General features: G+C 44.8%; 1 protein-coding gene across 1 annotated transcript; it reads left to right on the plus strand.

Moving 5' to 3' along the window:
• On the plus strand, positions 1–27,481 carry EEF1AKMT3 (EEF1A lysine methyltransferase 3). Its single transcript, XM_044286404.1, has 3 exons — positions 1–284; positions 12,072–12,183; positions 26,632–27,481. The coding sequence occupies exons 1-3, from the start codon at positions 15–17 to the stop codon at positions 27,015–27,017; spliced, it is 768 nt and encodes a 255-aa protein (XP_044142339.1). The 5' UTR covers positions 1–14; the 3' UTR covers positions 27,018–27,481.
• Positions 27,482–27,632: the final 151 nt, after the last annotated feature.

Raw genomic sequence — 27,632 nt, forward strand, 5'->3', positions numbered from 1 at the left:
AGGGGCACAATGACATGTTAACTTGTTGCTTTCCAGCATCCAGCTCCTCGTGGCCGGGCGGCTCCTCCACCATTACTAGGCCCGGCCTATGTGTGCACAGACAGGAAGCCGCCATGCAGGGTGAGGAGGTGAGCGGGCTGAGTGACGAGCTGCCGCGGGAGGTCGGCTCGCTCTTCTCGGACACGTACACGGAGGAGAGCCGCTACACGTTCTGCGGCCGGGAGCTGCGCATCACCCAGCATTTTGGAGGCACCCTCGGGGTAGCGGCGCCGGTGTGGGACGCGGTAAGTGTGAGGAGGGGGCGGCCACGTGTGAAAGACGGAGCCGCCTACGGCAGAGTGTGTATTGTGCCCTACACCGTCCGTCCGTGTGCCCCAGCTACAGCCTGCCGGGGGCGCCGACCTGTGGGCTCCAGCTGTTGCAAAACTACAACCCCCTGAGGCCGTGTCAGGGCATGCTGGGAGTTGTAGTTTTGCAACAGCTGGAGAGCCACAGGTTGCAGACTATACCACTGGGCTGGCCCCTTGTGCTTTTTAGGCCTTGTGCATGTGACCGTATGCTTCATCCGCGTGCGTACAGTTTGCGAGTAGCGCACCCACCCAGTCACTTCTCTGGAGCCACGCACACCATATTTTTTGAGGAGCCATGCGGCCGTTCCTCAAATTATAGACCATGTCCTGTTCTGTCTATTGATGGAGCGCACAGCGGCGGTGTCCGTGGTCTGCAGATCTGTGGTTGTGGGCCAAAACGTGGACCCGGCCCTGTTCACGAATCCTTATTCTAAGGCCATGTTCACACGACCATTCCGTTTTCTGTTCTTCGGATTCGTCAGAAATACAGAAAAAAATAAAATGGATCCTTTATTTTGATTTTTGAGTATCCGTTTTTGTCATAGATCTGTTATTTTAGATGGGAGAAAAAGTCCATGCAGGACTGTCTAACATGACGGATCTCTGACAGAACCAGATGCAAAGTGAGCACAACACAAGCTCAGAATAAAGGATCCTTCCTCTCTCTGTTTTTCTGATCTTGTAACAGATCAGAAGAACGGAAATTAAATACGTGGCCTTAGGGCTTGTTCACGTGGCCGTACGGCGGGTCTGCAATACACAGGCACCAGCCCGTGTGCACTCCACATCACGGATGCGGACCCTTTCACTTGAATGGGTCCTCAATCGCGGAGATGCAGAACGGAAGCACGGATCAGGACCAGATGGTAGCACTACAGAGTTTTTCTGTGGTGTTTCTGTCTGTGCCTCCGCACAGCAAAAAAATGGACCTTGTTATATTTATTTTTTTGCGGTGCGGACGGACCCATTCAAATTGACTGCGGTCCCCAGTGCACGGAACGGCCGCATGAACAAGCCCTTACCCATATGGGCAGTCTTAGCGCCAGTTAGAGCCCCCATACAGCGCCATCTGATCGCCTCTTCCGTGCCCTTTATCTTCACCAAGGGGCACACGTCAGGCCTGTTCACATCTTTGGTCGTCTCCTCTGACCTCCAAAAATACAGGCTGGGTCTACAGTGACCAAAAGGACTGAGTTTCATAGAAAATTTTATATCAGATTTCCATTATTTAAAGAGGACCTTTCACTAGAATAAAACATCTAAACTAACTATACAGACATGGAGAGGGGCGCCCAGGGACCCCCCTGCACTTACTGTTATACCTGGGCGCCGCTCCGTTCTCCCGTTATTGCCTCCGGTATCTTCATAGTTAGGCTCCACCCAGGGGAACCTGCCGCCGTCTCATTCACCCAGGCTGCAGCGCTGGCCAATCACAGCGCTCAGCTCATAGCCTGAGAGAGAAAAAAAGCCTCTCGGGCTATGAGCTGAGCGCTGCGATTGGCCAGCGCTACAGCATGGGAGAAGGAGACGCCGGCAGGTTCCCCTGGGTGGAGCCTAACTATGAAGATACCGGAGGCTATACCGGGAGAACGGAGCGGCGCCCAGGTATAACGGTAAGTGCAGGGGGGTCCCTGGGCGCCCCTCTCCATGTCTGTATAGTTAGTTTAGATGTTTTATTCTAGTGAAAGGTCCTCTTTAAAGAGGTTTTCCAAGACTGATATTTACCTCCGCCCTGCAGAATGAAAGCAACGTTCGCTGATTCTTGCGGCTGGCATCGTAGCAGAGTCCACTTGGGCTCCGTCACAAACCAATGAACGGCGCTAATGCTTGGTTACAAGATGCCCCTCCATCTCTTAACCAAGCCGTTTTAGCGTTCCCCTGAGCTTTCCCAGCAGAACACCCTGGAGCGTCACATTATGCAGGCGTCTGGACCATGGAGATTTTTGGTGTCAGTAATGGAGTCCAACAAGCTTAAAATCAATATTGATGACCCCACATCTACAGTACACTACTGCACGATAGGATTGTCACAGACCATTTAACTTAGCGCTGGAGCTGCCGCTACTAACTAAGAAGAAACTGCCGTTACCGGTCTCCTAGCGCTTCATCCTTGACTGCCATCTCCTGTGGGCTGTAGTTTGAAGTGGTACTGGGTACTTGGTTGGGGTTGTTTCACAAATAGTACTTAGCGTTCTCACGAGTAGGTAGTGAGGTCACTGTTCCAGCTACGGATGGTAGCTGGTACCAAAATTACTAACGGCTCGTTTCGGACAGTACGCCGTCCTTCATCAGGTAAAGAGGAATATGGCGATGCTCCTGAGTGCTCATTACTTATACCCTCCAGCGAACCCACCTTTAGGCCTCTTTCACACAAGCGTGACGGATTAGTTCCGGATGCGTTCAGTGAAAGTCACACTAGTTTAGTCCGTTTTGTCTTCGATGTTGTTCAGTTTTTTCCGCACAGGTGCAATGCGTTTTGATGCGTTTTTCACGCGCGTGATAAAAAAACAACAGGTTTACAAACAACATCTCTTAGCAACCATCAGTGAAAAATGCATTGTATCCGCACCTGCTTCCGGATGCCATGCATTTTTCACTGAATCCCCATTCGCTTCTATGAGGCCAGGGCTGCGTGAAAAATGCAGAATATAGAACATGCTGCGTTTTTCACGCAACGCAGAACTGATGCGTGAAAAAAAAACGCTCATGTACACAGACCCATTGAAATGAATGGGTCAGGATTCAGTGCGGGCGCTATGCGTTCACGTCATGCATTGCACCCGCGCGGAAAACTCGCTTGTGTGAAAGGGAAGGGGCCTAACTGTTTCTATCCTGTCTTGTGTTCTGATTTGCCTGCAGTGAAATCTACAGCTCAAGTGTACTTATCTGCCGCAATGATGCTTTTCTCATTCAAATGCAAACAACTCTATCTCTGAGTTTAACCCACCTGGTAACAAGGTATCCATATTAAAAATCCATTTAGTTTCTACTCGAGACATACTTTTTATCAGATTTCCCCCTCTTTTTGGCAATCTCACTAATTCTATTCCGTAAAAGGTGGACCCATTAAAATTTCCATTCGTGCTTTTTCTTGTAATGTCTAGACAATGGACATACAGGTCCTTCTAAAAAAATTAGCATATTGTGATAAAGTTCATTATTTTCTGTAATGTACTGATAAACATTAGACTTTCATATATTTTAGATTTATTACACACCAACTCGGTGCATTGCCCCCACTCGGAAAACTCGCTCGTGTGAAAGGGGCCTAACTTTCTATCCTGTCTTGTGTTCTGATTTTCCTGCAGTGAAATCTACAGCTCAAGTGTATTTATCTGCCGCAATGATGCATTTCTCATTCAAATGCAAACAAATCTATCTCCGAGTTTAACCCTCCAGGTACCAAGGTATTAGGGGTGGGCAGTATAGGCGATATGCGATATAAATTTGTGCTACGATATGGATTTTGTGTATATCGGCGGACTGCGATATGACCATGGAGCTGCAGTTCCGATCGGAGTCCCAGCAGTGTAATGCTGGGGCTCCGATCGGTTACCATGGCAGCCAGGACGCTACTGAAGTCCTGGCTGCCATGGTATGTCAGTGAGCAGCATTATACTCGCAAGCGCCGTGGCCGCCAGGCGCTCCTTCTTCTCATAGGTCTGTGCGGCGCATTGCTAATGCTATAAGCATTAGCAATGCGCCGCACAGACAGAAGAAGGAGCGGCCACGGCGCACGTGAGTATAATGCTGCTCACTGACATACCATGGCAGCCAGGACTTCAGTAGCGTCCTGGCTGCCATGGTAACCGATCGGAGCCCCAGCATTACACTGCTGGGACTCCGATCGGAACTGCTGCTGCCACCAATGATGGGGGGGGGGAGAGGACCCTGTGGCCACTGCCACCAATGATTAATATTGGGGAGGGTGGGTGGGTTTGAGTTACCAGAGGGGGCTGATAAGAGGGTGAGGCTGGGGGGCTGATCAGAGGCTTGGGGGGCACATAAGAGGCTGGCTGCCATGGTCAGCTCCCTGCTGTTGTGTGCACAAAGCACGGGGCAGCAGGGAGAGTGTAAAGTCCTATTCACCCTAATAGAGCTCTATCAGAGTGAATATGACAAGGGTTCTAGCCCTTAAGGGGGGCTAATAGTTATTAAATAAAAGTTTAACCCCCCCCCCCCCCCCCAATATAGAAAATCGCAAATCTCACATGCTTAAAATTATATTGCAATATAGATTTTAGGCCATATCTCCCACCCCTACAAGGTATCCATATTAAAAATCCATTTAGCTTCTACTCAAGACATACTTTTTATCAGATCTCCCCCTCTTTTTGGTAATCTCACTAATTCTATTCCGCTAAAGGTGGACCCATTAAATTCCCCTTTGTGCTTTTTTTTGTAATGTCTAGACAATATATGTCCTTCAAATTGATGATGATATAGATAGAGATATATTTATCTCTCCCTTTTTCTTAATTGTCTTTGGGTACTGCCAATATACATCTTGTTGCAGGGGCATGTAATGGCATACGGTATATTACCCCCCCAACTATTGCATGTAATGAACCCTTTCATGTCTTCTTCTTAGGTGCTATTGATGTTTTTTATATTTATCTGTATTTTGCTGTTGCCGGACGTTCTGCACCCTACACATTTCTTACACAAGGTCTTGGCCTATAACTTTATAGTGATCTTTGTTATCATCATTTTTATTTCTATTTGTATTTTTCTCTTGTTTGGTAAAACAACTATTAGTGGCTGCCAACATATTGCCTAGGTTTTTAGCTTTCCAATAGATAAATCTAGGCTCCTTGGGGATCAATTCCCCCACTATTTTGTCTTCCCTCAAAACGTCCTAATGTTTGCTCACAATTTTTTTTAAAGAGGCTCACTTTGGCCATTGTACGGTAAAATAAGAGGTGGGATTATTATGTCCTCTTCCTGCTTCGTTTTGGACTTCTCTCTTCTCTGCAGTAAAGAGTGTCTATCTAGCTGTCCCACTTCTTTCTATTGAGTTATAAGTTTGGCCACGTTATATCCTTTTTGTTTCAAATTTTCTCTGTAGGTCTTCAGCTTCCCTTTCATATTCTACTAGTTCTGTACAATTTCTTTTAATACGTAGAAACTGACTTCTTGGTATGTTATCTAACCACGGGGCAGGTGGCAACTTTCCTTGGAGATAAAGCTGTTGGCGTCAGTAGGTTTATTAAAGGTCTTCGTATATATCTTCTTCCCCTCAATAAAAATAGTCAGGTCTAGAAAATGTATCCTTCTCTTGCTAAAAGTCGGTGTAAATTGTAAAAAAAATAATCATTTTTATTAATCTCATAAAAAAAATTCCTGTAGTTTTTTTTTCTTCTTCTTCCTTCCATATAAAGATAACATCATCGCCAGAGGACAAGGTTTGCCCGGAGCCTGCTCCAGGATGTATGGTCTGATGTTGCCACCATCCCACATATAGATTTGCGAACCCCGGTGCGAACTTCGTCCCCATCGCGGTCCCCCACGTCTGGAGGTAAAAATTATCATCATATAAAAAATTATTCCTCTGTAAAATAAACATAATACACTCCCCTATACACTCTATCTGTATTTCTGGCATTTCCCCTTTCTTTTTAGAAATAATTTTGCCGCTTCACATCCACAGTCAGGTCTAGAAAATGTATCTTTCTCTTGCTAAAAGTCGGCGTAAATTGTAAAAAAAAAAAGATTTTTTTTTTTTTACAATTTCCACCGACTTTTGACAAGAGAGAGATTTTAATTTTTTTAGACCTGACTGTTTTTATTGAGGGGAAGAAGATGCATACGAAGACCTTTAAAAACCCTACTGACGCCAACAGCTTTATCTCCAAGGAAAGTTGCCACCTGCCCCGTGGTTAGATAACATGCCAAGAAGTCAGTTTCTACGTATTAAAAGAAATTGTACAGAACTAGTAGAATATGAAAGGGAAGCTGAAGACCTATAGAGAAAATTTGAAACAAAAAGAATATAACGTGGCCAAACTGATAACTCAATAGAAAGAAGTGGGACAGCTAGATAGACAATCTTTACTGCAGAGAAGAGAGAAGTCCAAAACGAAGGAGGAAGAGGACATAATAATCCCACCACTTATTTTACCGTACAATGGCCAAGTGAGCCTCTTTAAAAAGTTTGTGAGCAAATATTGGGACGTTCTGAGGGAAGACAAAATAGTGGGGGAATTGATCCCCAAGGAGCCTAGATTTATCTATCGGAAAGCTAAAAACCTAGGCAATATGTTGATAGCCACTAATAGTTGTATTACCAAACAAGAGAAAAATAGAAATAAAAACAATAAAAAGATGATAAAAAAGATCACTATAAAGGCATTGGCCAAGACAATGGATTCTTCCCGTGTAAGAAATGTGTAGGGTGCAGAACGTCCGGCAACAACAAAATACAGATGAATATAAAAAACATCAATAGCCCCTACGAAGACATGAAAAGGTTTATTACATGCAATAGTTGGGGGGGGGGGGGGTGTAATACAGTGCTGCCCATAATTATTCATACCCCTGGCAAATTTTGACTTAGTTACTTTTATTCAACCAGAAAGTAATTTTTTGACGGGAAATAACATAGGTGTCTCCCAAAAGAGAATAAGACGATGTACAAGAGGCATTATTGTGGGGGGAAAAAAACATTTCTCAGCTTTTATTTACATTTGAGCAAAAAATACAAGATGTTCTGCACTGTGGAAAATCTCAGAGGACGTGGTCGGAAGCCAAAAGTGACACCTGTGCTGGCTAGGAGGATAGTTAGAGAGGTGAAAAAGAATCCAAGGATCACCACCAAGGCCATCCTGGTGAATCTGGGCTCTGCTGGTGGCAATGTCTCAAGGCAGACAATCCAACGGACACTGCATAATGCAGACCAAGGAGGACGCCACTTCTCCAGATAAGGCACACAAAAGCTTGCTTGGCCTTTGCAAAAGCTCATCTGGACAAAGAATAAGACTTCTGGTCTTCTATGTTATGGTCAGATGAAACAAAAATTGAATTGTTTGGTCACAATGATGTTTCCTTCATTTGGCGTAAAAAAGGAGAAGCCTTGAACACAAAGAACACCATCCCCACTGTCAAACATGGTGGTGGGAACCTAATACTTTGGGGGTGTTTTTCAGCCAATGGACCAGGGAACCTAATCACAGTAAATGACAGGCACCATGAAAAAAGAGCAATACATGAGGCTTCTCAACGACAACATCAGGCAGTCTGCAGAGAAACTTGGCTTTGGGCACCAGTGGACATTTCAGCATGACAATGACCCAAAACACACAGCAAAAGTGGTGAAGAAATGGTTAGCAGACAACAGCATTAATGTTTTGGAGTGGCCCAGCCAGAGTCCAGACTTGAATTCAGTTGAGAATCTGTGGAGGGAGCTAAAGATAAGGGTGATGGCAAGAAGACCCTCAAACCTGAAAGATTTGGAGCCAATTGCCAAAGATTAATGGGCAAAAATACCTGTGGAGCTGGTCTGCAATTATAGGAAGCGTTTGATTACTGTAATAGCCAATAAAGGCTTTTCTATTGATTCCATTGCTCAAATGGAAATAAAAGCTGAGAAATGTTTTTTTACCCACAATAAGGCCTTTTGTACATAATCTTATTATCTTTTGGGAGACACCTATGTCATTTCCCGTCAAAAAATTTCTTGCTGGTTGAATAAAAGTAACTTTAAGTCAAAATTTGCCAGCGGTACAAATAATTATGGGCAGCAATGTATACGCCATCACATGCCCCTGCAGCGAGATGTATATTGGCCGTACCCAAAGACAATTAAGAAAAAGGGTGGGAGATTTTTTTTTTTAGATATACAGGTCCTTCTTAAAAAATTAGCATATTGTGATAAAGTTCATTATTTTCTGTAATGTACTGATAAACATTAGACTTTCATATATTTTAGATTCATTACACACCAACTGAAGTAGTTCAAGCCTTTTATTGTTTTAATATTGATGATTTTGGCATACAGCTCATGAAAACCCCAAATTCCTATCTAAAAAAATTAGCATATCATGAAAAGGTTTTCTAAACGAGCTATTAACCTAATCATCTGAATCAACTAATTAACTCTAAACACCTGCAAAAGATTCCTGAGGCTTTTAAAAACTCCCAGCCTGGTTCATTACTCAAAACCGCAATCATGGGTAAGACTGCCGACCTGACTGCTGTCCAGAAGGCCATCATTGACACCCTCAAGCAAGAGGGTAAGACACAGAAAGAAATTTCTGAACAAATAGGCTGTTCCCAGAGTGCTGTATCAAGGCACCTCAGTGGGAAGTCTGTGGGAAGGAAAAAGTGTGGCAGAAAACGCTGCACAACGAGAAGAGGTGACCGGACCCTGAGGAAGATTGTGGAGAAGGACCGATTCCAGACCTTGGGGGACCTGCGGAAGCAGTGGACTGAGTCTGGAGTAGAAACATCCAGAGCCACCGTGTACAGGCGTGTGCAGGAAATGGGCTACAAGTGCCGCATTCCCCAGGTCAAGCCACTTTTGAACCAGAAACAGCGGCAGAAGCGCCTGACCTGGGCTACAGAGAAGCAGCACTGGACTGTTGCTCAGTGGTCCAAAGTACTTTTTTCGGATGAAAGCAAATTTTGCATGTCATTCGGAAATCAAGGTGCCAGAGTCTGGAGGAAGACTGGGGAGAGGAAAATGCCTGAAGTCCAGTGTCAAGTACCCACAGTCAGTGATGGTCTGGGGTGCCATGTCAGCTGCTGGTGTTGGTCCACTGTGTTTTATCAAGGGCCGGGTCAATGCAGCTAGCTATCAGGAGATTTTGGAGCACTTCATGCTTCCATCTGCTGAAAAGCTTTATGGAGATGAAGATTTCATTTTTCAGCACGACCTGGCACCTGCTCACAGTGCCAAAACCACTGGTAAATGGTTTACTGACCATGGTATTACTGTGCTCAATTGGCCTGCCAACTCTCCTGACCTGAACCCCATAGAGAATATGTGGGATATTGGGAAGAGAAAGTTGAGAGACGCAAGACCCAACACTCTGGATGAGCTTAAGGCCGCTATCGAAGCCTCCTGGGCCTCCATAACACCTCAGCAGTGCCACAGGCTGATTGCCTCCATGCCACGTTGCATTGAAGCAGTCATTTCTGCAAAAGGATTCCCGACCAAGTATTGAGTGCATAACTGAACATAATTATTTGAAGGTTGACTTTTTTTTTGTATTAAAAACACTTTTCTTTTATTGGTCGGATGAAATATGCTAATTTTTTAGATAGAAATTTGGGTTTTCATGAGCTGTATGCCAAAATCATCAATATTAAAACAATAAAAGGCTTGAACTACTTCAGTTGGTGTGTAATGAATCTAAAATATATGAAAGTCTAATGTTTATCAGTACATTACAGAAAATAAAGAACTTTATCACAATATGCAATTTTTTTAGAAGGACCTGTATATCCATTGTCTAGACATTACAAGAAAAAGCACGAATGGAAATTTTAATGGGTCCACCTTTTACGGAATAGAATTAGTGAGATTGCCAAAAAGAGGGGGAAATCTGATAAAAAGTATGTCTCGAGTAGAAACTAAATGGATTTTTAATATGGATACCTTGTTACCAGGTGGGTTAAACTCAGAGATAGAGTTGTTTGCATTTGAATGAGAAAAGCATCATTGCGGCAGATAAGTACACTTGAGCTGTAGATTTCACTGCAGGCAAATCAGAACACAAGACAGGATAGAAACAGTTAGGCCCCTTCCCTTTCACACAAGCGAGTTTTCCGCGCGGGAGCAATGCGTGACGTGAACGCATAGCGCCCGCACTGAATCCTGACCCATTCATTTCAATGGGTCTGTGTACATGAGCGTTGTTTTTCACGCATCAGTTCTGCGTTGCATGAAATTCGCAGCATGTTCTATATTCTGCGTTTTTCACGCAGCCCTGGCCCCATAGAAGTGAATAGGGCTGCGTGAAAAACGCATTGCATCCGCAAGCAAGTGCGGGTGCGATGCGTTTTTCACTGATGGTTGCTAAGAGATGTTGTCTGTAAACCTTCCGTTTTTTTTATCACGCGCGTGAAAAACGCATCAAAACGCCTTCCACCCGCACGGAAAAAAACGGAACAACTAAACGCAATCGCAGACAAAACTGACTGAACTTGCTTGCAAAATAGTGCGATTTTCACTGAACGCATCCGGCCCCAATCCGCAACGCCCGTTTGAAACCAGCCTTAAGGTGGGTTCGCTGGAGGGTATAAGTACTGAGCACTCAGGAGCATCGCCATATTCCTCTTTACCTGATGAAAGTTGGCGTACTGTCCGAAATGCGTTGTTAGTCATTTTGGAACCAGCTACCATCCGTAGCTGGAACAGTGACCTCACTACCCACTCGTGAGAACGCTAAGTACTATTTGTAGAAACGGCGTTGCGCCACCGGCCGGGGTGCGGACCGTGAAACAAACAACCCCAACCAAGTACCCAGTACCACTTCAAACTACAGCCCACAGGAGATGGCAGTCAAGGATGAAGCGCTAGGAGACCGGTAACGGCAGATTCTTCTTAGTAAGTAACGGCAGCTCCAGCGCTAAGTTAAATGGTCTGTGACAATCCTATCGTGCAGTAGTGTACTGTAGACGGTTGAGACAAGCGCGGTGTCATCGATATGGATTTTAAGCTTTTTGCACTTGAAGTTTGTGCGATTCTGTTACGGCACTGCAGCTAAAGGATACAAAGGAGATGGCAAGCACCAGGATACTTATTATCTATTAGTAACGGAGTCCAGTTCATCATATTGTCCTGCAAAGCTGACCCAGAGGAAGCAAAAAAATAAATAAATACACGAGGTAACAGTAAATTTTCCAGATTTTTTTTTATTTTATTTTATTTTTTTACACCCCTTGATGAGGAATTTTTTTTTTTTTTTTTTTTTAATCTTGCTGGACTAATTGTACTTTTCCATCATTTGGCGAGCTGACGGCTCCTGATCTGACATTATAAACACTCATTATAGCTCAGTCCTTATCTCACTGATAAGAATGTGGCTTAAATAAGTGTTTATGACCTCAGTATTAAGGGTTATTAGATGACCAGTTTACCCTTTGTGACAGAATGGCTCAATATTTTTTTATTAAAGGCTAATTGAAAAAATAATTTTTAGCCAAAAATGAGTACGGCTGAGTTCACATCCGAGTTCAGCCTTTCCGTTCTCCTGCTCCGTTATAGGAGCAGGAGAACAGAAAAGACGGATTTGGCACATAGCTGAGCCCACGGGGCCTAAAGACTATAATGGGGTCCTTTTTAGGTTTCTGCTTGGAGGAAAATTTTTGAAGCAGAGACAAAAGCGGTACATGCAGGACTTTTGTCTCCGCCTCAAAAATCTTCCTCCGAGCGGAAACCTAAAGGACCCCATTATAGTCTATGGGGCTCGTGGGCTCCGTTTGGCTCAGCTATGTGCTGAATCCATCTTTTCTGTTCTCCTGGTCCTATAACTGAGCAGGAGAATGGAAAGGCTAAACACAGATGTGAACTCAGCCTAAAATGCAGTCATCCCTTTTTTTTTTTTTTTGCCTTCGAAGGTGTACATAGCCTTTTAAGGGTTTGTGAGGGTTGAGACTCCATCTTGTGCCTAACATATGAACTAAGCAAAAGAAAGTGCATATAAACTTTGAAAAGATGCAGAAAGGTAGAGCTATTGCACGGAGAACAACCCGCTCTTCTGATTTTTCCTTTCGCAGGCGCTGTATCTGTGCACCTTCCTAGAAGAAGAGAAGCTGAATGTCAAAGGAAAAAGAGTCATTGAGCTGGGTGCTGGGACCGGCATAGTGGGCATACTGGTGTCATTACTTGGTAAGTTACCTATAAAGGGGTAACCAGAATCGTTTACCAAAATATTCTATAAGATTTAGTATGAAAGTCCTAAATGACCTTCCCCTTAAGGCTATGTTCACACAACCGTATGTGTTTTGTGGTCCACAAAAAATACGGATTACTTTTTTTTTTTTGCGGATCCATTGTAACAATGCCTATCCTTGTCTGCAAAACGTGCAAGAATAGGACGTGTTCTATATATTTTGCGGGGCTACGGAACAGACATATGGATGCGGACAGCACACGGTGGGGTCTCCTCTAATCCACAAAAAAAAGTGTGCATGTAGCCTAAGACTGCTGACAGTGATATATAACTGACAAGGGAAGCGGTGTAAGCATGCCTGGAGTGAGTGTCATGGCCGTGCAGACGTCACACCTGTGATGTCATGATTACAAGTGCCATGGAGGTGGTCCCTCCTGACAAACAAATATAATGAAGCAGCATACTAGAGCACGGAAATCGCACTTTATTATACAGCAGGCGTATGGTCTATATCGGCTACAGAGTACATGCATGCATTGTGTAAAGTTAAAGGAGCTGAAGACCACTCTCCCCACACCTTGTGAAACTTTTGTGGGCATTTTCTGTGAATAAATACAATTCTTTCCATACTTGCAGCGTGGTTGACCAGTGATTTCCATTTGCCTAGTGTGGGTGCTCTATCAGCCATCCACCTAAAAGCAATGGCTTTTCTAGCAAGGAATAGAGTCTCACTTAAGAATACCCTGTGATGATGCCCCCAAATCTCCTTATCCAATATACCCAAAACACAAACTTTAGGGCAGAGCGGTACTGCAGAGGGGACCATAGTTGTTAACACCTCTATTACTGCTCTCCAAAAGCTTTTTAAGTACATGCATTCCCACATGAGGTGCCAAAAGTCAGCGTTATCCTGTGAGCATCTATGGCATCTATTGTGTGGTAGTCTGCCCATTTTGTGTAGTCTAGTGGGCGTAAGGTAACTTCTGTGCAAGATAAACAGCTGAATCAACCTGTTATTAATTGATGGAGAGACCTTCACCTGAGCCATCAAGGCTTCATTCCAGTCATCAGCCATCAGAGAAGGTATTGCGTTTTTCCACTTTCCCTCGATAGCAAGAGGGTTCAGCAACATTCGATTATTGAGCAGGTGCGTATTAAGCACAGAAATTATACCCCTCGGGCCCTGTGATCTTAGAATACCTATTAAAGGGTATTTTGAAATTTTTCGTCCTCTTTCCCCAAATTGAGCTGTTAACGCGTGTCTCAGTTGCAGTGTCTCAACGCGTGAAAAAATTACGAGGTAACTCGCCTTTTCGCAGATGCAGGAGAAATTCAAGTACCCTCGACATATAGGTCTCTTAGGGTGAGAACCCCATGAGATTTCCACAGATTCACTCCCTCCAATTCTCTCAGATGAGCAAACATGGGATTATCCCATATTGGAATATCATCCGGGAGATCCCCAAACGATTGCATCTTGGCAGCACTCCATACCTGATGAGCCAGTTTATGGATAGGGAGCAAGCGTATAGGGACGGAACGTGACTCTTCCAGCAATGGCCACAGGGAGGACATGTGTAAATATTCCCTAAGATAATAATCTGCATTTGGTAATTCTAATGCTGAGATCCAGGGAGTTAAGAATTTCAACTGGCCAGCCAGGTAATGTAGGAAGAAATCGGGCAGGGCAGCTCCCCCCTCTAACTTGGATCTCTGCAGAACATTAAGGGAAAGTTTCCGTCTAGACTCCCCCCAGATAAAGTTGGCTACCAATGAATGCGACCAAAGAATCCCTGTGGTACCGGTGTGCATGCATGTGCCAGGAGGTATAACCCCTTAGGTAAAAGAATCATTTTGACCAGACTTAATCTCCCCATGGTTGATAACGGTAGGGACTTCCTCGTTCTGAGTTTATCAGTAAACGGGTTCCAGGGGTGCTATATTTAAGGAATATGCCAATTGGGGATCTCTGGTGATCACAATTCCCAGATTCTTGAAGCGATCTACAAACGCTAAGTTATAGTATTGTGACTGCCACGTATGCGCCCATAGGGGCATAATTGCTGATTTCATCCAATTTATGTGTAAACCCGAGTACTCCCCAACTTTTTCTATTATTTCAATCGCTCTAGGAAGCCTAGTCTCAGGTTCATCCATAAAAAGGAGATCATCCACATATAATCCCACTTTATCTATCCTATCTCCCATGCTCACACCTCCCCCTTTTTATTTTGGGAGTTTCATTGCGCTCCTATCTAGCAGTGCTTCAGAAGGCTCAAGGCCGCCATATCAACCGATTGGCTTGCTTGATCTCGGTGTGCAGGAGCCTTTCTGTGCAGCACTCCCAGGAATAGACTGCTTGATTGACCTCAGCATCTGAGGGGTTAAAGGGGTTGGTCCATCTCATACATTAGTGGCATATTACTATGTTATACCATCAATGTCTGATAGGTGGGACCCGCACCTGTCTCTAGAACGTAGTCCACAAATTGAAGGAGGGCAGCCCCCATTCATTTCTATGGGAGTGCCGAAAATAGCCGAGCAGTGTTCTTTGCTATTTTTGGAAGTCCCATAGAAGTGAATGGGAAGCGCACCATGCAAGCGCAGCCATAGCTCTACTCACTTCTATGAGGCTGACGACAATAGCTGAGCCAGCGCTCGGCTACTTTTGGCAGTCCCATAGAAATGAATGGAAGACACTGTGTATGCATGAGCCACTCTTCTTCACTTTGCGGGCTCCGTTCTAGAAATGGGTACAGTTCACACCCCTGGGACCTGCACCTATCACACATTGATGACATACCCTAACTATTTGCAACCAATGTATGAGATGGACCAACCCCTTTAACTGTCTGTGATCAGCATTATTGACGATCATTGACTCTGCCTCCAAGTGTCTTCTGTGTAAAACAGCAGACACCTGGTGGCTATAACACCTGTTCACCTCCTGAGCGGGTGCCACCTTTTAAAGTCCCAACTTGTGCTGTAGATGTAGAGCGCAAGTCGTTGAAGGTTAAGAGGAGCTGTGGATACCTGGTCACGGTTTGTGAGTCCTCTGGGGTGAAGCTCATCTGCTGGGGTACCACATCTGGAAGCACCCATGATCACTGAAAGCTGTATTCTCAGATATTTATGCCAGAAGTGTTTGACAGATGTGCACCTATCTTCAGACCTGGAGACTTGGCCATTGGAGTGGAGGCTGCACATGCAATTGCGGACAAGAATAGGCAGTTCTATGGGGAGTGCCGGCCGGGTGTATTGCGGATCCGCAAACCATGGACGTGTGAATGGACCCATAAGGTGTGTAATGGAAAGATCTGCTCCTGTTTTGTCTTTAGAACCGCACCTGGTTTTGGCTAATAATCACTGATGGAAATCACTGACCAAACGCTGATGTGAATGAGGCATAAAGCGTATCTGTGCGGTATACATTTCTGCATGGAAGAGTATGGACGATGGATGCCTATATAGGGGCATACATCAAAGCCTTCCACTAGACCTACTGAAAACATGCCAACCTACGTACACCTCCAACGGAGGGCAGAAAAACAGTCTGATTAGAGGCTAAACACAAATAAAATAAGAAATTCTCATGGGAACTAAGCTGTGCTCTTCAGTGACGAGCAGAAATGTTTAGAAATGGAGCCTGAACTGTGGTAATACACACAAAAAAGCCTGGGACTGGTGTATTCATCTTGGCAGTGCCGCCGTGGCACAACTATTCCAGGTACAATGAGCCTCAGAGCTGCCTCTCCTCTTTAGAACCTGTTGAGAATTTTAAGTGGCACTTAGCGGAAGGAACAGCTGTCTTTATTCCTTTGCTAAAAGCTGGAGCCGGCCTGTTCTTGTTTGGTACAAGTAATGGACCTATTAGCATTACCCATCTGGTTTACCAAAGATTCTCCCATGTTTTGTGCCGCTCAAAGTTCTGAAAATTGCGGAGCTGAAGCGATCAAAAGAAATGTTAAGTGTGTGTACACACATCGTACATCAGTAGCGTGCCTATATTATAGACAGAATGTGGTGGCTTTGGTTGGAAGAGCGCTTTGCTGTTCCCTACAGTTGGTGGGGCTTCTTTTTTAACCCTTTCATGACACCGCTATTTAATTTTTTTTTTATTCCCAGAGACATAACCTTTTTTTATGTTTTCGTTCACATATCCGTATGAGGGCTTACCTTTTGCAGAACAAATTGTACTTTCTAATGGCATTATTTAATGTTGTGTGAAACCGGGTTCTCAAACATGGAGCAGTTTTCTGTGGCCCATGATGCCTCAAGTGAGGGGGCATAACTAATGAGTGATTATATTGTGGACTCTGCAAGAGCCTCGCTGGCATTGCTCGCCGCTCCCTGGTACTCTTCACCTGGTGCCGACGCTGCCCTATGACCTAAAGCTGCAGAATATTGAGGCACAGTGGTGATGGTGCCCAGAGGAGGAGAGGTGTGTGGGTTTTTGTTTTGTTTTTTTGTCTGCATTTAGGGGACAGGGGGGTTAGATAGGGCATATAGGGGTGCCAGTGGTCTGATTTTGGGGTCTGCATTAAGAAGGGGTTGTACAGTCATGAGCCACAAAAAGTAGTGATGCCCATCTCATCCCACTGTTCTCAGCCACTAGGGGAGTGTCCTTCCCAGGTGTGGCTGGCTGAGGTGAAGCTCAGGGACGATGAGTGCGACACTTGTATCCTATTTGAAATGCATGTGGTCGTCAACTAAAAAGGTCTTCTATCTGCAGCATAGAAATACTGTATTTTTTTCTCTTTATAAGACAGACGCACTCTTTAGTATGCAGGATTTATGTGGGGGCTCATTTTCTTTGCAAGATGATGTAACGTTTGAATTGGCACTGTTTTGGGGTGCATATGACTTAGATTTGCTGCTTGAGTAAGGCAAAGTGACTAAAAAATGGCTGTTTTGGCACTGTTTTATTTTTTATTTTATTTTTTTCTCTTTTGTTTTACAGCATACACCGTGACCTGACAGGGTGAGCCATGTGATATTTTTATAGAACCAGTTAATACGGACGCAGCAATACCATATGTTTTTTATTTTATGTGACTTAATTATGGGTAATGCACCTGCTCGATCAGAACACCGTACATGTATGGCGCTGGGTGGCAGGTCATGTCCTGCAGCTCCATACATACATGTATGCTGGGCGGGAAGGGGTTAAAGACCTGACTTCTACTGTACTTGTACCGCTGAGGTCGTGAAGGGGTTAAAATGGGGAAAGGGGGTGATTTGAACTTTATATTTTTAAAAACCTTTTTCACTCGATAAGAACTTCACTGTGGCAGGCTTCAGAAGGCACGAGGCTGCCATAGAAACCAAATGACTCCCTGGATCTCCGCATGGGGAAGGGGTTCCGTCCCCACGAGCGCAACGCTTCCAGGAAGAGACTTTTCAGATCCTGTGGTCCCAATTGAGGGGTTACAAAGATGCTGATCACGGGTAATGCTTCTGTAAAAAAAAAAAAGCAGGCGCCCAGCGGATATGGGGTCCGCTCAGCTCCTAAGCAGGCGCCATCTTTAAAGGCCTTATTTGTGCTGTACATGTACGGTGCAAGTCATGAAGGTGTTACATTTATTTTTCTTTTTACCTTTATTCGTGTCCCAGCTCGGGCTGATTTGTACAGGTTGTGTTAGGTCAGGCACCTAGCAGACAGTCTCACTAGATTTACCAGGGTGTCTACAGTAATGGGATTTATGATTAGACTGGAGAAGTAAACAAGCTGGATGTCACCTAATAACTAGAAGCCTTGGCTATGCTTTAATGTTATTAAAGGGATTTTCTGGGATTAAATATTGGTGACCTATTATCAGTGGGGGTCCGAGTCTTAGCCCCTCTGATCGTGTGAGGGCTAAGGCTACACAGTGATCTTGGCTGCGACCATGGATCGCTCATAGAAATGAATGAGATTGCAGCGCCATCAGTATCCTGATCCAAGAAAACCCTTTAAGTATGGCACACAACCGGCCAAGATAATGAAAATGGTGAGCCATTCAGACACGTGTGGCTGCTTCTCAGGTTGGAAAACCGCCTTGATTCTTTAGTGGATGATACTAACATGTTAATGCATACAAGTAAATATAAAGGGGTTGTCTCATCTCTCCTATTGGTGGCATATGGTTGCTAGGATATGCCACTAATGCCAGATAGGTGTGGGTCCCAGACCAGCATCTATCTGATATTGGTGGCATATCCAGTGTGAGCTGGTACAACTCCTTTAATGAAACTTGGGTTATGTTCACATTTTTCATTGTGGTTTGTTGGGGGGTTTATGACACTTTTTACAGCAGAAATGGCCTAGTTTATAGCTTTGTTCTTGCCAATGAAACTACAGGGTATGTTGGGCAGCGTTTTGAATCTGTCATGTGAAGGCAGCAGAAGCCACGATGCCAGTGTGAGCACAGAGAAAAATGACTTTCCATATAAAACATAACTTTTACTGTTGTTGGTTAAAAATCGCCAAGCCCTATTAGTTTACAAGACCCGGAATGTTAAAAAAGGAGACAACACCATCAGAATTATCAGCACTTTTGATCATCAAAATCAGAAAGTTAGGGGTATCTTAACCACTTCAGCCCCGCTAGGTGAAACCCCCTTCATGACCAGGCCACTTTTTACACTTCGGCACTACACTCCTTTCACCGTTTATCGCTCGGTCATGCAACTTACCACCCAAATGAATTTTACCTCCTTTTCTTCTCACTAATGGAGCTTTCATTTGGTGGTATTTTATTGCTGCTGACATTTTTACTTTTTTTGTTATTAATCAAAATATAACGATTTTTTTGCAAAAAAATTACATTTTTCACTTTCAGCTGTGAAATTTTGCAAAAAAAACGACATCCATATATAAATTTTTCGCTAAATTTATAGTTCTACATGTCTTTGATAAAAAAAAAATGTTTGGGCAAAAAAAAAATGGTTTGGGTAAAAGTTATAGCATTTACAAACTATGGTACAAAAATGTGAATTTCCGCTTTTTGAAACAGCTCTGATTTTCTGAGCACCTGTCATGTTTCCTGAGGTTCTACAATGCCCAAACAGTATAAACTACCCACAAATGACCCCATTTCGGAAAGTAGACACCCTAAGGTATTCGCTGATGGGCATAGTGAGTTCATAGAACTTTTTATTTTTTGTCACAAGTTAGCGGAAAATGATGATGATTTTTTTTTTTTTTTTTTTTTTACTTACAAAGTCTCATATTCCACTAACTTGCGACAAAAAATAAAAAATTCTAGGAACTCGCCATGCCCCTCACAGAATACCTTGGGGTGTCTTCTTTCCAAAATGGGGTCACTTGTGGCGTAGTTATACTGCCCTGGCAATTTAGGGGCCCAAATGTGTGAGAAGAACTTTGCAATCAAAATGTGTAAGAAATGACCGGTGAAATCCGAAAGGTGCACTTTGGAATATGCGCCCCTTTGCCCACCTTGGCAGCAAAAAAGTGTCACACATGTGGTATCGCCGTACTCAGGAGAAGTTGGGGAATGTGTTTTGGGGTGTCATTTTACATATACCCATGCTGGGTGAGAGAAATATCTTGGCAAAAGACAACTTTTCCCATTTTTTTATACAAAGTTGGCATTTGACCAAGATATTTTTCTCACCCAGCATGGGTATATGTAAAATGACACCCCAAAACACATTCCCCAACTTCTCCTGAGTACGGCGATACCAGATGTGTCACACTTTTTTGCTGCCAAGGTGGGCAAAGGGGCACATATTCCAAAGTGCACCTTTCGGATTTTGCAGGGCATTTTTTACACATTTTGATTGCAAGGTACTTCTCACACATTTGGGCCCCTAAATTGCCAGGGCAGTATAACTACGCCACAAGTGACCCCATTTTGGAAAGAAGACACCCCAAGGTATTCCGTGAAGGGCACGGCGAGTTCCTAGAATTTTTTATTTTTTGTCACAAGTTAGCGGAAAATGATGATTTTTTTTTTTTTCTCTTTTTTCCTTACAAAGTCTCATATTCCACTAACTTGCGACAAAAAATAAAAAATTCTAGGAACTCGCCATGCCCCTCACGGAATACCTTGGGGTGTCTTCTTTCCAAAATGGGGTCACTTGTGGCGTAGTTATACTGCCCTGGCAATTTAGGGGCCCATATGTGTGAGAAGTACCTTGCAATCAAAATCTGTAAAAAATGACCGGTGAAATACGAAAGGTGCACTTTGGAATATGCGCCCCTTTGCCCACCTTGGCATCAAAAAAGTGTGACACATCTGGTATCGCCGTACTCAGGAGAAGTTGGGGAATGTGTTTTGGGGTGTCATTTTACATATACCCATGCTGGGTGAGAGAAATATCTTGGCAAACGACAACTTTTCCCATTTTTTTATACAAAGTTGGCATTTGACCAAGATATTTTTCTCACCCAGCATGGGTATATGTAAAATGACACCCCAAAACACATTCCCCAACTTCTCCTGAGTACGGCGATACCAGATGTGTCACACTTTTTTGCAGCCTAGATGCGCAAAGGGGCCCAAATTCCTTTTAGGAGGGCATTTTTAGACATTTGGATCCCAGACTTCTTCTCACGCTTTAGGGCCCCTAAAAAGCCAGGGCAGTATAAATACCCCACATGTGACCCCACTTTGGAAAGAAGACACCCCAAGGTATCCAATGAGGGGCCTGGCAAGTTCATAGAATTTTTTTTTTTTTTCGCATAAGTTAGCGGAAATTGATTTTTTTTTGTTTTTTCTCACAAAGTCTCACTTTCCGCTAACTTAGGACAAAAATTTCAATCTTTCATGGACTCAATATGCCCCTCAGCAAATACCTTGGGGTGTCTTCTTTCCAAAATGGGGTCAGTTGTGGGGTGTTTGTACTGCCCTGGCATTTGAGGGTCTCCGCAATCATTACATGTATGGCCAGCATTAGGAGTTTCTGCTATTCTCCTTATATTGAGCATACAGGTAATGAGATTTTTTTTTCCGTTCAGCCTCTGGGCTGAAAGAAAAAAATGAACGGCACAGATTTCTTCATTCGCATCGATCAATGTGGATGAAAAAATCTCTGCCAAAAAAAAAAATGGAGGGGAAAGGCGTCTGCCAGGACATAGGAGCTCCGCCCTACATCCATACCCACTTAGCTCGTAATGCCCTGGCAAACCAGATTTCTCCATTCGCATCAATCGATGTGGATGAATAAATCATTGCCGGGATTTTTTTTTTTATATATATATATATATATATATATATATATATATATATATATATATATATATATATATATATATATATATATATATATATATATATATATACACAAAATGCTTGCCAAAGCATAGGAACGCCGCCTCCTCCTCAGCTCGTATGCCTTGGCAAACGTATCTGTCACTGCAGAGGAGAAAATCCCGTCTTGCAGCGCCGCATACACCGACTTGCGTGTAATCTGACAGCAGCGCAATGCTTCTGTCAGAATGCACATCGGTGCTGCAGCTAGTAGATCGGTTGGTCCACCTGGAAGGTAAAAAGACAAAAAAAAAATGAAAAAACCAGGCCACAACGCAATAATTTTATTAACTTTGGAACAGAACATGTAACTTTAACTTTTGGAACTAAACATTAACCTGTTTGCTTACCTGTTTTTGTTTTTTTTTTTTTTTTTTTTTTTTGTTTTTTTACCTTTATAGAACAAACCTCTCCTTCCCCATGGGTCAATGTGCAAAGCGCAAATCGCCCAAAGATGTGGCGAAGTGCGTTATGCACTTTGTCCCATGTGAAAGGAGACGTTTGCAGCAGCTGTGAGTGAATGGGCCCTAATAGCCCTGTGTGCCTATCCTGGTGAGATGTGATCCCTATGCTAGGTGTACCTGTGTGTGGTACTTTCGGAAACACTCCCCTAAGCATAGGGCAGGGTGGTCGGGACAGTCAGGACAGAAATAACGGGTGTCACGCCTTATTCCACTCCTGCTACAGACACGACATTTTTTTCGGGGTGGCGGTCGGTTTGAGGTACCAGCAACGACACTGGGGAAGTGTCGCTCGTGTAGACGGCTAACTACACTGGTGGATGGGGCCACGGAACCTCCTGGATACAGGAGGTTCGCGATGATCTCTTCCTGAAATTTGAGGAAGGATCCAGTTCTCCCAGCCTTACTGTAGAGAACAAAACTATTGTACAGAGCCAATTGAATTAAATATACAGACACCTTCTTATACCAGCGTCTGGTGCGTCGGGAAACTAAATACGGAGCCAACATCTGGTCATTGAAGTCGACCCCTCCCATGTGGAGGTTATAGTCGTGGACTGAGAGGGGCTTTTCAATGACACGGGTTGCTCGCTCAATTTGGATTGTCGTGTCTGCGTGAATGGAGGAGAGCATGTAAACGTCACGCTTGTCTCTCCATTTCACCGCGAGCAGTTCTTCGTTACACAGTGCGGCCCTCTGCCCCCTTGCAAGACGGGTGGTAACGAGCCGTTGGGGGAAGCCCGCGCGACTAGTTCGCGCGGTACCACAGGCGCCAATCCGTTCTAGAAACAAATGCCTAAAGAGGGCCACACTTGTGTAAAAATTGTCCACATAAAGATGGTACCCCTTGCCGAATAAGGGTGACACCAAGTCCCAAACTGTCTTCCCACTGCTCCCCAGGTAGTCAGGGCAACCGACCGGCTCCAGGGTCTGATCTTTTCCCTCATAGACCCGAAATTTGTGGGTATAGCCTGTGGCCCTTTCACAGAGCTTATACAATTTGACCCCATACCGGGCGCGCTTGCTTGGGATGTATTGTTTGAAGCCAAGGCGCCCGGTAAAATGTATCAGGGACTCGTCTACGCAGATGTTTTGCTCAGGGGTATAAATATCTGCAAATTTCTGGTTGAAATGGTCTATGAGGGGCCGAATTTTGTGGAGCCGGTCAAAAGCAGGGTGGCCCCTGGGACGGGAGGCGGTGTTGTCGCTAAAGTGCAGGAAACGCAGGATGACCTCAAATCGTGTCCTGGACATAGCAGCAGAGAACATGGGCATGTGATGAATTGGGTTCGTGGACCAATATGACCGCAATTCATGTTTTTTTGTCAGGCCCATGTTGAGGAGGAGGCCCAGAAAAGTTTTAAATTCGGCTGGGCTGGGCATAAAAGCTTCCCGGGTTAGCGGTGATAAATTGTGTGGCATACCGGTTTGTCTCTGCCACGACTAAGTCTAAAAGCTCCGCAGTCAAGAACAGCTCAAAAAATCCCAGGGCCGAACCGATCTGAGCCGTCTCAACCCGAACTCCAGACTGGGCGGTGAAAGGGAAAACTACGGGTGCGGCTGAAGTTGGGGACTGCCAATCAGGGTTTGCCAGCACCTCTGGGATTCTAGGGGCTCTACGGGCACGTCTTTGCGGTGGCTGCGACGGGGTCACTACTGCACGTGCCACCGTACCAGCTTCAACTGCCCTTCTGGTGCTCGCTACTTCACCAGGTTGTACGGCAGTGCTGGTACTAGGTCCAGGAAGGGCTGGGCTGCTGGTGTATGCCTCACCACGTAATCCGACAGCACCAGCCCCACTCTGCTGCTCTTGAAGCGGATCCTGCGCAACCTGCGGTCTAGCGACACGGGGCCGGGTACGCCTGGTGCTATCAGGGACCTCAGCCTCCTCGTCCGAACTTTGGGTCAGAGAGCCACTGCTTTCTACAGGTTCGTATTCTGACCCGCTGGATTCATCAGATGAGGGTTCCCACTCCTCATCCGACTGGGTCAGAAGCCTGTAGGCCTCTTCAGAGGAATACCCCCTGTTTGACATGTGGGCAACTAAATTTAGGGGTATTCCCTGAGACTACCCAAGAAAAAAAAAGCAAGCCTGTCTTACAAAGGGGAGGCTAGCAAAGTACCGGAGGCCGCTGCAGTTGATAAAAAATATCAAAACTGATTTTTTTATCGCCGCAGTGCGTGTAAAGTGAATGTGCAGTGATCAAAAAAAAAAAATTTTTTTGTCACTGCGGTGGGGCGGGTGTGGGCGAACGCACGTGTGGGCGACCGATCAGGCCTGATCGGGCAAACACTGCGTTTTGGGTGGAGGGCGAACTAAAGTGACACTAGTACAATTATAGATCTGACCGTGATCAGTTTTGATCACTTTCAGATACTATAAAAGTACAAATGCTGATTAGCGATACGCTAATCAGCGAATAACGGACTGCGGTGCGGTGGGCTGGGCGCTAACTGATCGCTAACTACCTAACCAAGGGACCTAAACTATACCTAAAACCTAACGGTCAATAACAGTGAAAAAAAAAAGTGACAGTTTGCACTGATCACTTTTTTCCTTTCACTAGTGATTGACAGGGGGGGATAAAAGGGGTGATCAAAGGGTTAATTGGGGTGATCTGGGGGCTAAATGTGGTGTGGTGGGTACTCACAGTAAAGATGTGCTCCTCTGCTGGAACCAACCGACCAAAAGAAGGAGCAGAGGAGCACAGCAGCCATATAACCCCATCATATTTACTAATATGTGGGGTTATATGGCTGCTGATTGGATTTTTTAAAAATCAGCAGCCTGCCAGCCAATGATCGTGGCCGGCAGGCTGCTGACGAAATAGTCTTCTGCGAAATGCCGGCCCGCGATGCGCATGCGCGGGCCGGCTGTGACGTAATCTCGCGTCTCGCGAGAGGACGCGCCGATGCGTCCAGGAGGAACTAAACAACCACCTCCCGGACGCATCCGTGCGTACAGCGGTCGGGAGGTGGTTAAGTAGATTTTGGGATGTTCTCCTGACTGATTCAGATATTAAGGACGTGCTCTCTTTGGGGGGGGCCCCCCCCCCCCCCCCCCAGACCAGCGATCACATATAGACGTGGACGCTCCTTAAAGGACAGATTGGTACACAGTCACTACCAAAGACCAACAGGAACCACCACATGGCTTAATCCCAAACCAACGGGTACTTTTAAGTGTGGCGGAAACTGTTTGTTGCCCATTCATTTTAAAATCAAAGGTGTTCACTAGTGTCAGCACCGGAATAACATATACTATACGGGACTTCGCCAACTGTCGCACCCAAGGGGTGGTCTACCTGTGTACTTGTAGTTGCCCTTTGAGTTACGTGGAACCGTAGAGACAAACCGATCGCACGTCATGTGCTTGAGGCACATGATGGCGACGTGAGTACACTCAAATTCCAGGTCATTGAAGTTATACGACAGTCACCAAGGGGTGGCGACTGGGATAATAGGATTCTCTGCAAGGAAGCCCAGTGGATGTACCGCCTCAAAACAGTGTTTCCAATGGGACTAAATGAACAGATTTCCTTTGGGTGTTTTATTTAGTCTCTTTCACTTTTATTTATGCAGTAGCCAGCACTATGGTTATCCTTTACAAATGTAAATCAGCCTTATATCGGACCGCAATTGGTCCAGCTATTTATGGGGGGGCCTGTTCCTTTGACATGTGTTAATACAACCTATATCCAGCCTCTCTATACACCCCCTTTATATACATGTGGGATGATCGTTTTTAAGATGCACAGTTCTTTAACATGTGGCCCAAGAACCTATATATCTATTATTACTCCTCTCCCCCTTTCTAATCATGGTGACAGCATCTATCTGCCATCCTGATTCTCCTCCCACCTCCCTGCATGCGGTTCACAGGCAGGATATGATGTTGTGAGTGAATGCCGGCTCACTTCCGGTTTCGGAATCACATGTGCGTTCCACCTGGCACCACGTGTGTTCCAAATACCGGAAGTGGCGCTTATCTCTATCCCATGGCACTAATAGGGTTATCCAGGAGGCGGGGCTCAAATCTAGGCGCCAAAACCAGGTATTTGAATCACCTATGCACCTTACAATACCAGGAGGTCTGCTATGCAACTATCAGAGTTTTGCCCACTATTATCAGTTGGGCATCTATCAACTATCCTGAGTCCCCTGATGAACCAGCCTTTATTACGTCTCGGGAAACGCATTGGGACAAATTGCCAAAGAAGGGACGAACATCATCGATCCTTATAGGCAGGGTATCAATAGGCGACAGTGAGGGTTTAGCCACCGAGAGGTGGGGTCGCCCCTTTCGGGGCGGGTGCTCCGCCTGTAGGCAGGGGTACATTGAGGTTTGTATTAGGGATATTGTTCCCTTCCCCTTATCCACCACCTCTCTATTTGGCCAGGTCCACAGCAATCTAACTGTAAGTTGCCGCAAATTTTTTCTATACATCGGACTTCATTATCCTGATACGTCCAAGTAAGGCCTTGTCTAATTATTTGACGTAGCCTAACATATATACTAAGAAGGGGTATTATTTTAACCAACAACAGTAAAAGTTATGTTTTATATGAAAAGTCATTTTTCTCTGTGATGTCTATATTGAAACTTTTCGTAACCCTATAAATTCCACTGATCAGTGTGAGCACAGCCTGATAATTATGGGAGAAGGTTGATTGTGGTAAAGTTCAGGATGTAACTTTTTTTTCTCTTCTTTTTGTGTGTTTTCTAAAGGTGGCCATGTAACTGTGACAGATCTTCCACATGTGCTGCCACAGATCAGGAAGAATGTATCGGCCAATGTCCCCTTGGATCACCTTCCTAATGTCTGTGCATTGTCATGGGGATTTGACCACACACACTTTCCTCAAGACTATGATTTTATCTTTGGAGCAGACATTGTATATTTGAAGGAAACGTACGATCTTCTGGTCCAGACGTTGCAGCATCTTTGTGGTCCTCGGACAACCGTGTTTCTGTCTTCGGAAATGAGAAAGGAGCACGGCACCATGGACTTTTTCCAGAACATCCTACCTCAGTATTTTAAGGTAGAGCTTGTGAAGAGGGACCCAGAAGACAACAACATAAATATCTACAGAGTGACTTGCTTCCAAAACTGATCTGAAGCGGAGGCAGCCCCTTTAATGCTTACATGAACACCGATGGCCAATTACATTCCCTTTTTCTCCTTTTTATTCCATTGTGTATTTTTATATACATATATTTTTAAAATTTCTTCTATCTTTTTCATAGTACAGAGAAATGACCAAAGAGAAATGCTGCACCTTGTTGTTAAGGGTACGACCACACGGCGAGGTTGTGGCGCGGCTCTAATTAGACTCCCGAAGACCGGACTGATAAGTCGGTCTGCATTGTTAATGGCTGTGCGGTATTCAAGGTGCCACGCAGACGGTAACGATGCAGACCGGCCAAACGGTGCAGTCCTCACTAGTTTAATCAAGGCCCGTACAGGCGTGCGGGACTGGACCACGGGCAGGCCGCGTCGCAGCCGTGACACCACTTTGCCCTGTGGTTGTACCCCAATTGTTTCTGATAATAAAATATACTAGAAATTTGTATAACATACTTTATAATGTTATCTGTGCGAGGTAGGCTAGGCACACGTCTGGTCCATGGAACAGAATACAAGAAAAAACATAATGGCTTATCTGACGAGCCGGATGATTTCCTTACAGCCTGGGTGTGCGCTTCATTGTGTGATTGAAAGGTCACCG

Source organism: Bufo gargarizans, chromosome 3, assembly GCF_014858855.1.
Source record: "Bufo gargarizans isolate SCDJY-AF-19 chromosome 3, ASM1485885v1, whole genome shotgun sequence".
Lineage (NCBI taxonomy): Eukaryota > Metazoa > Chordata > Amphibia > Anura > Bufonidae > Bufo > Bufo gargarizans.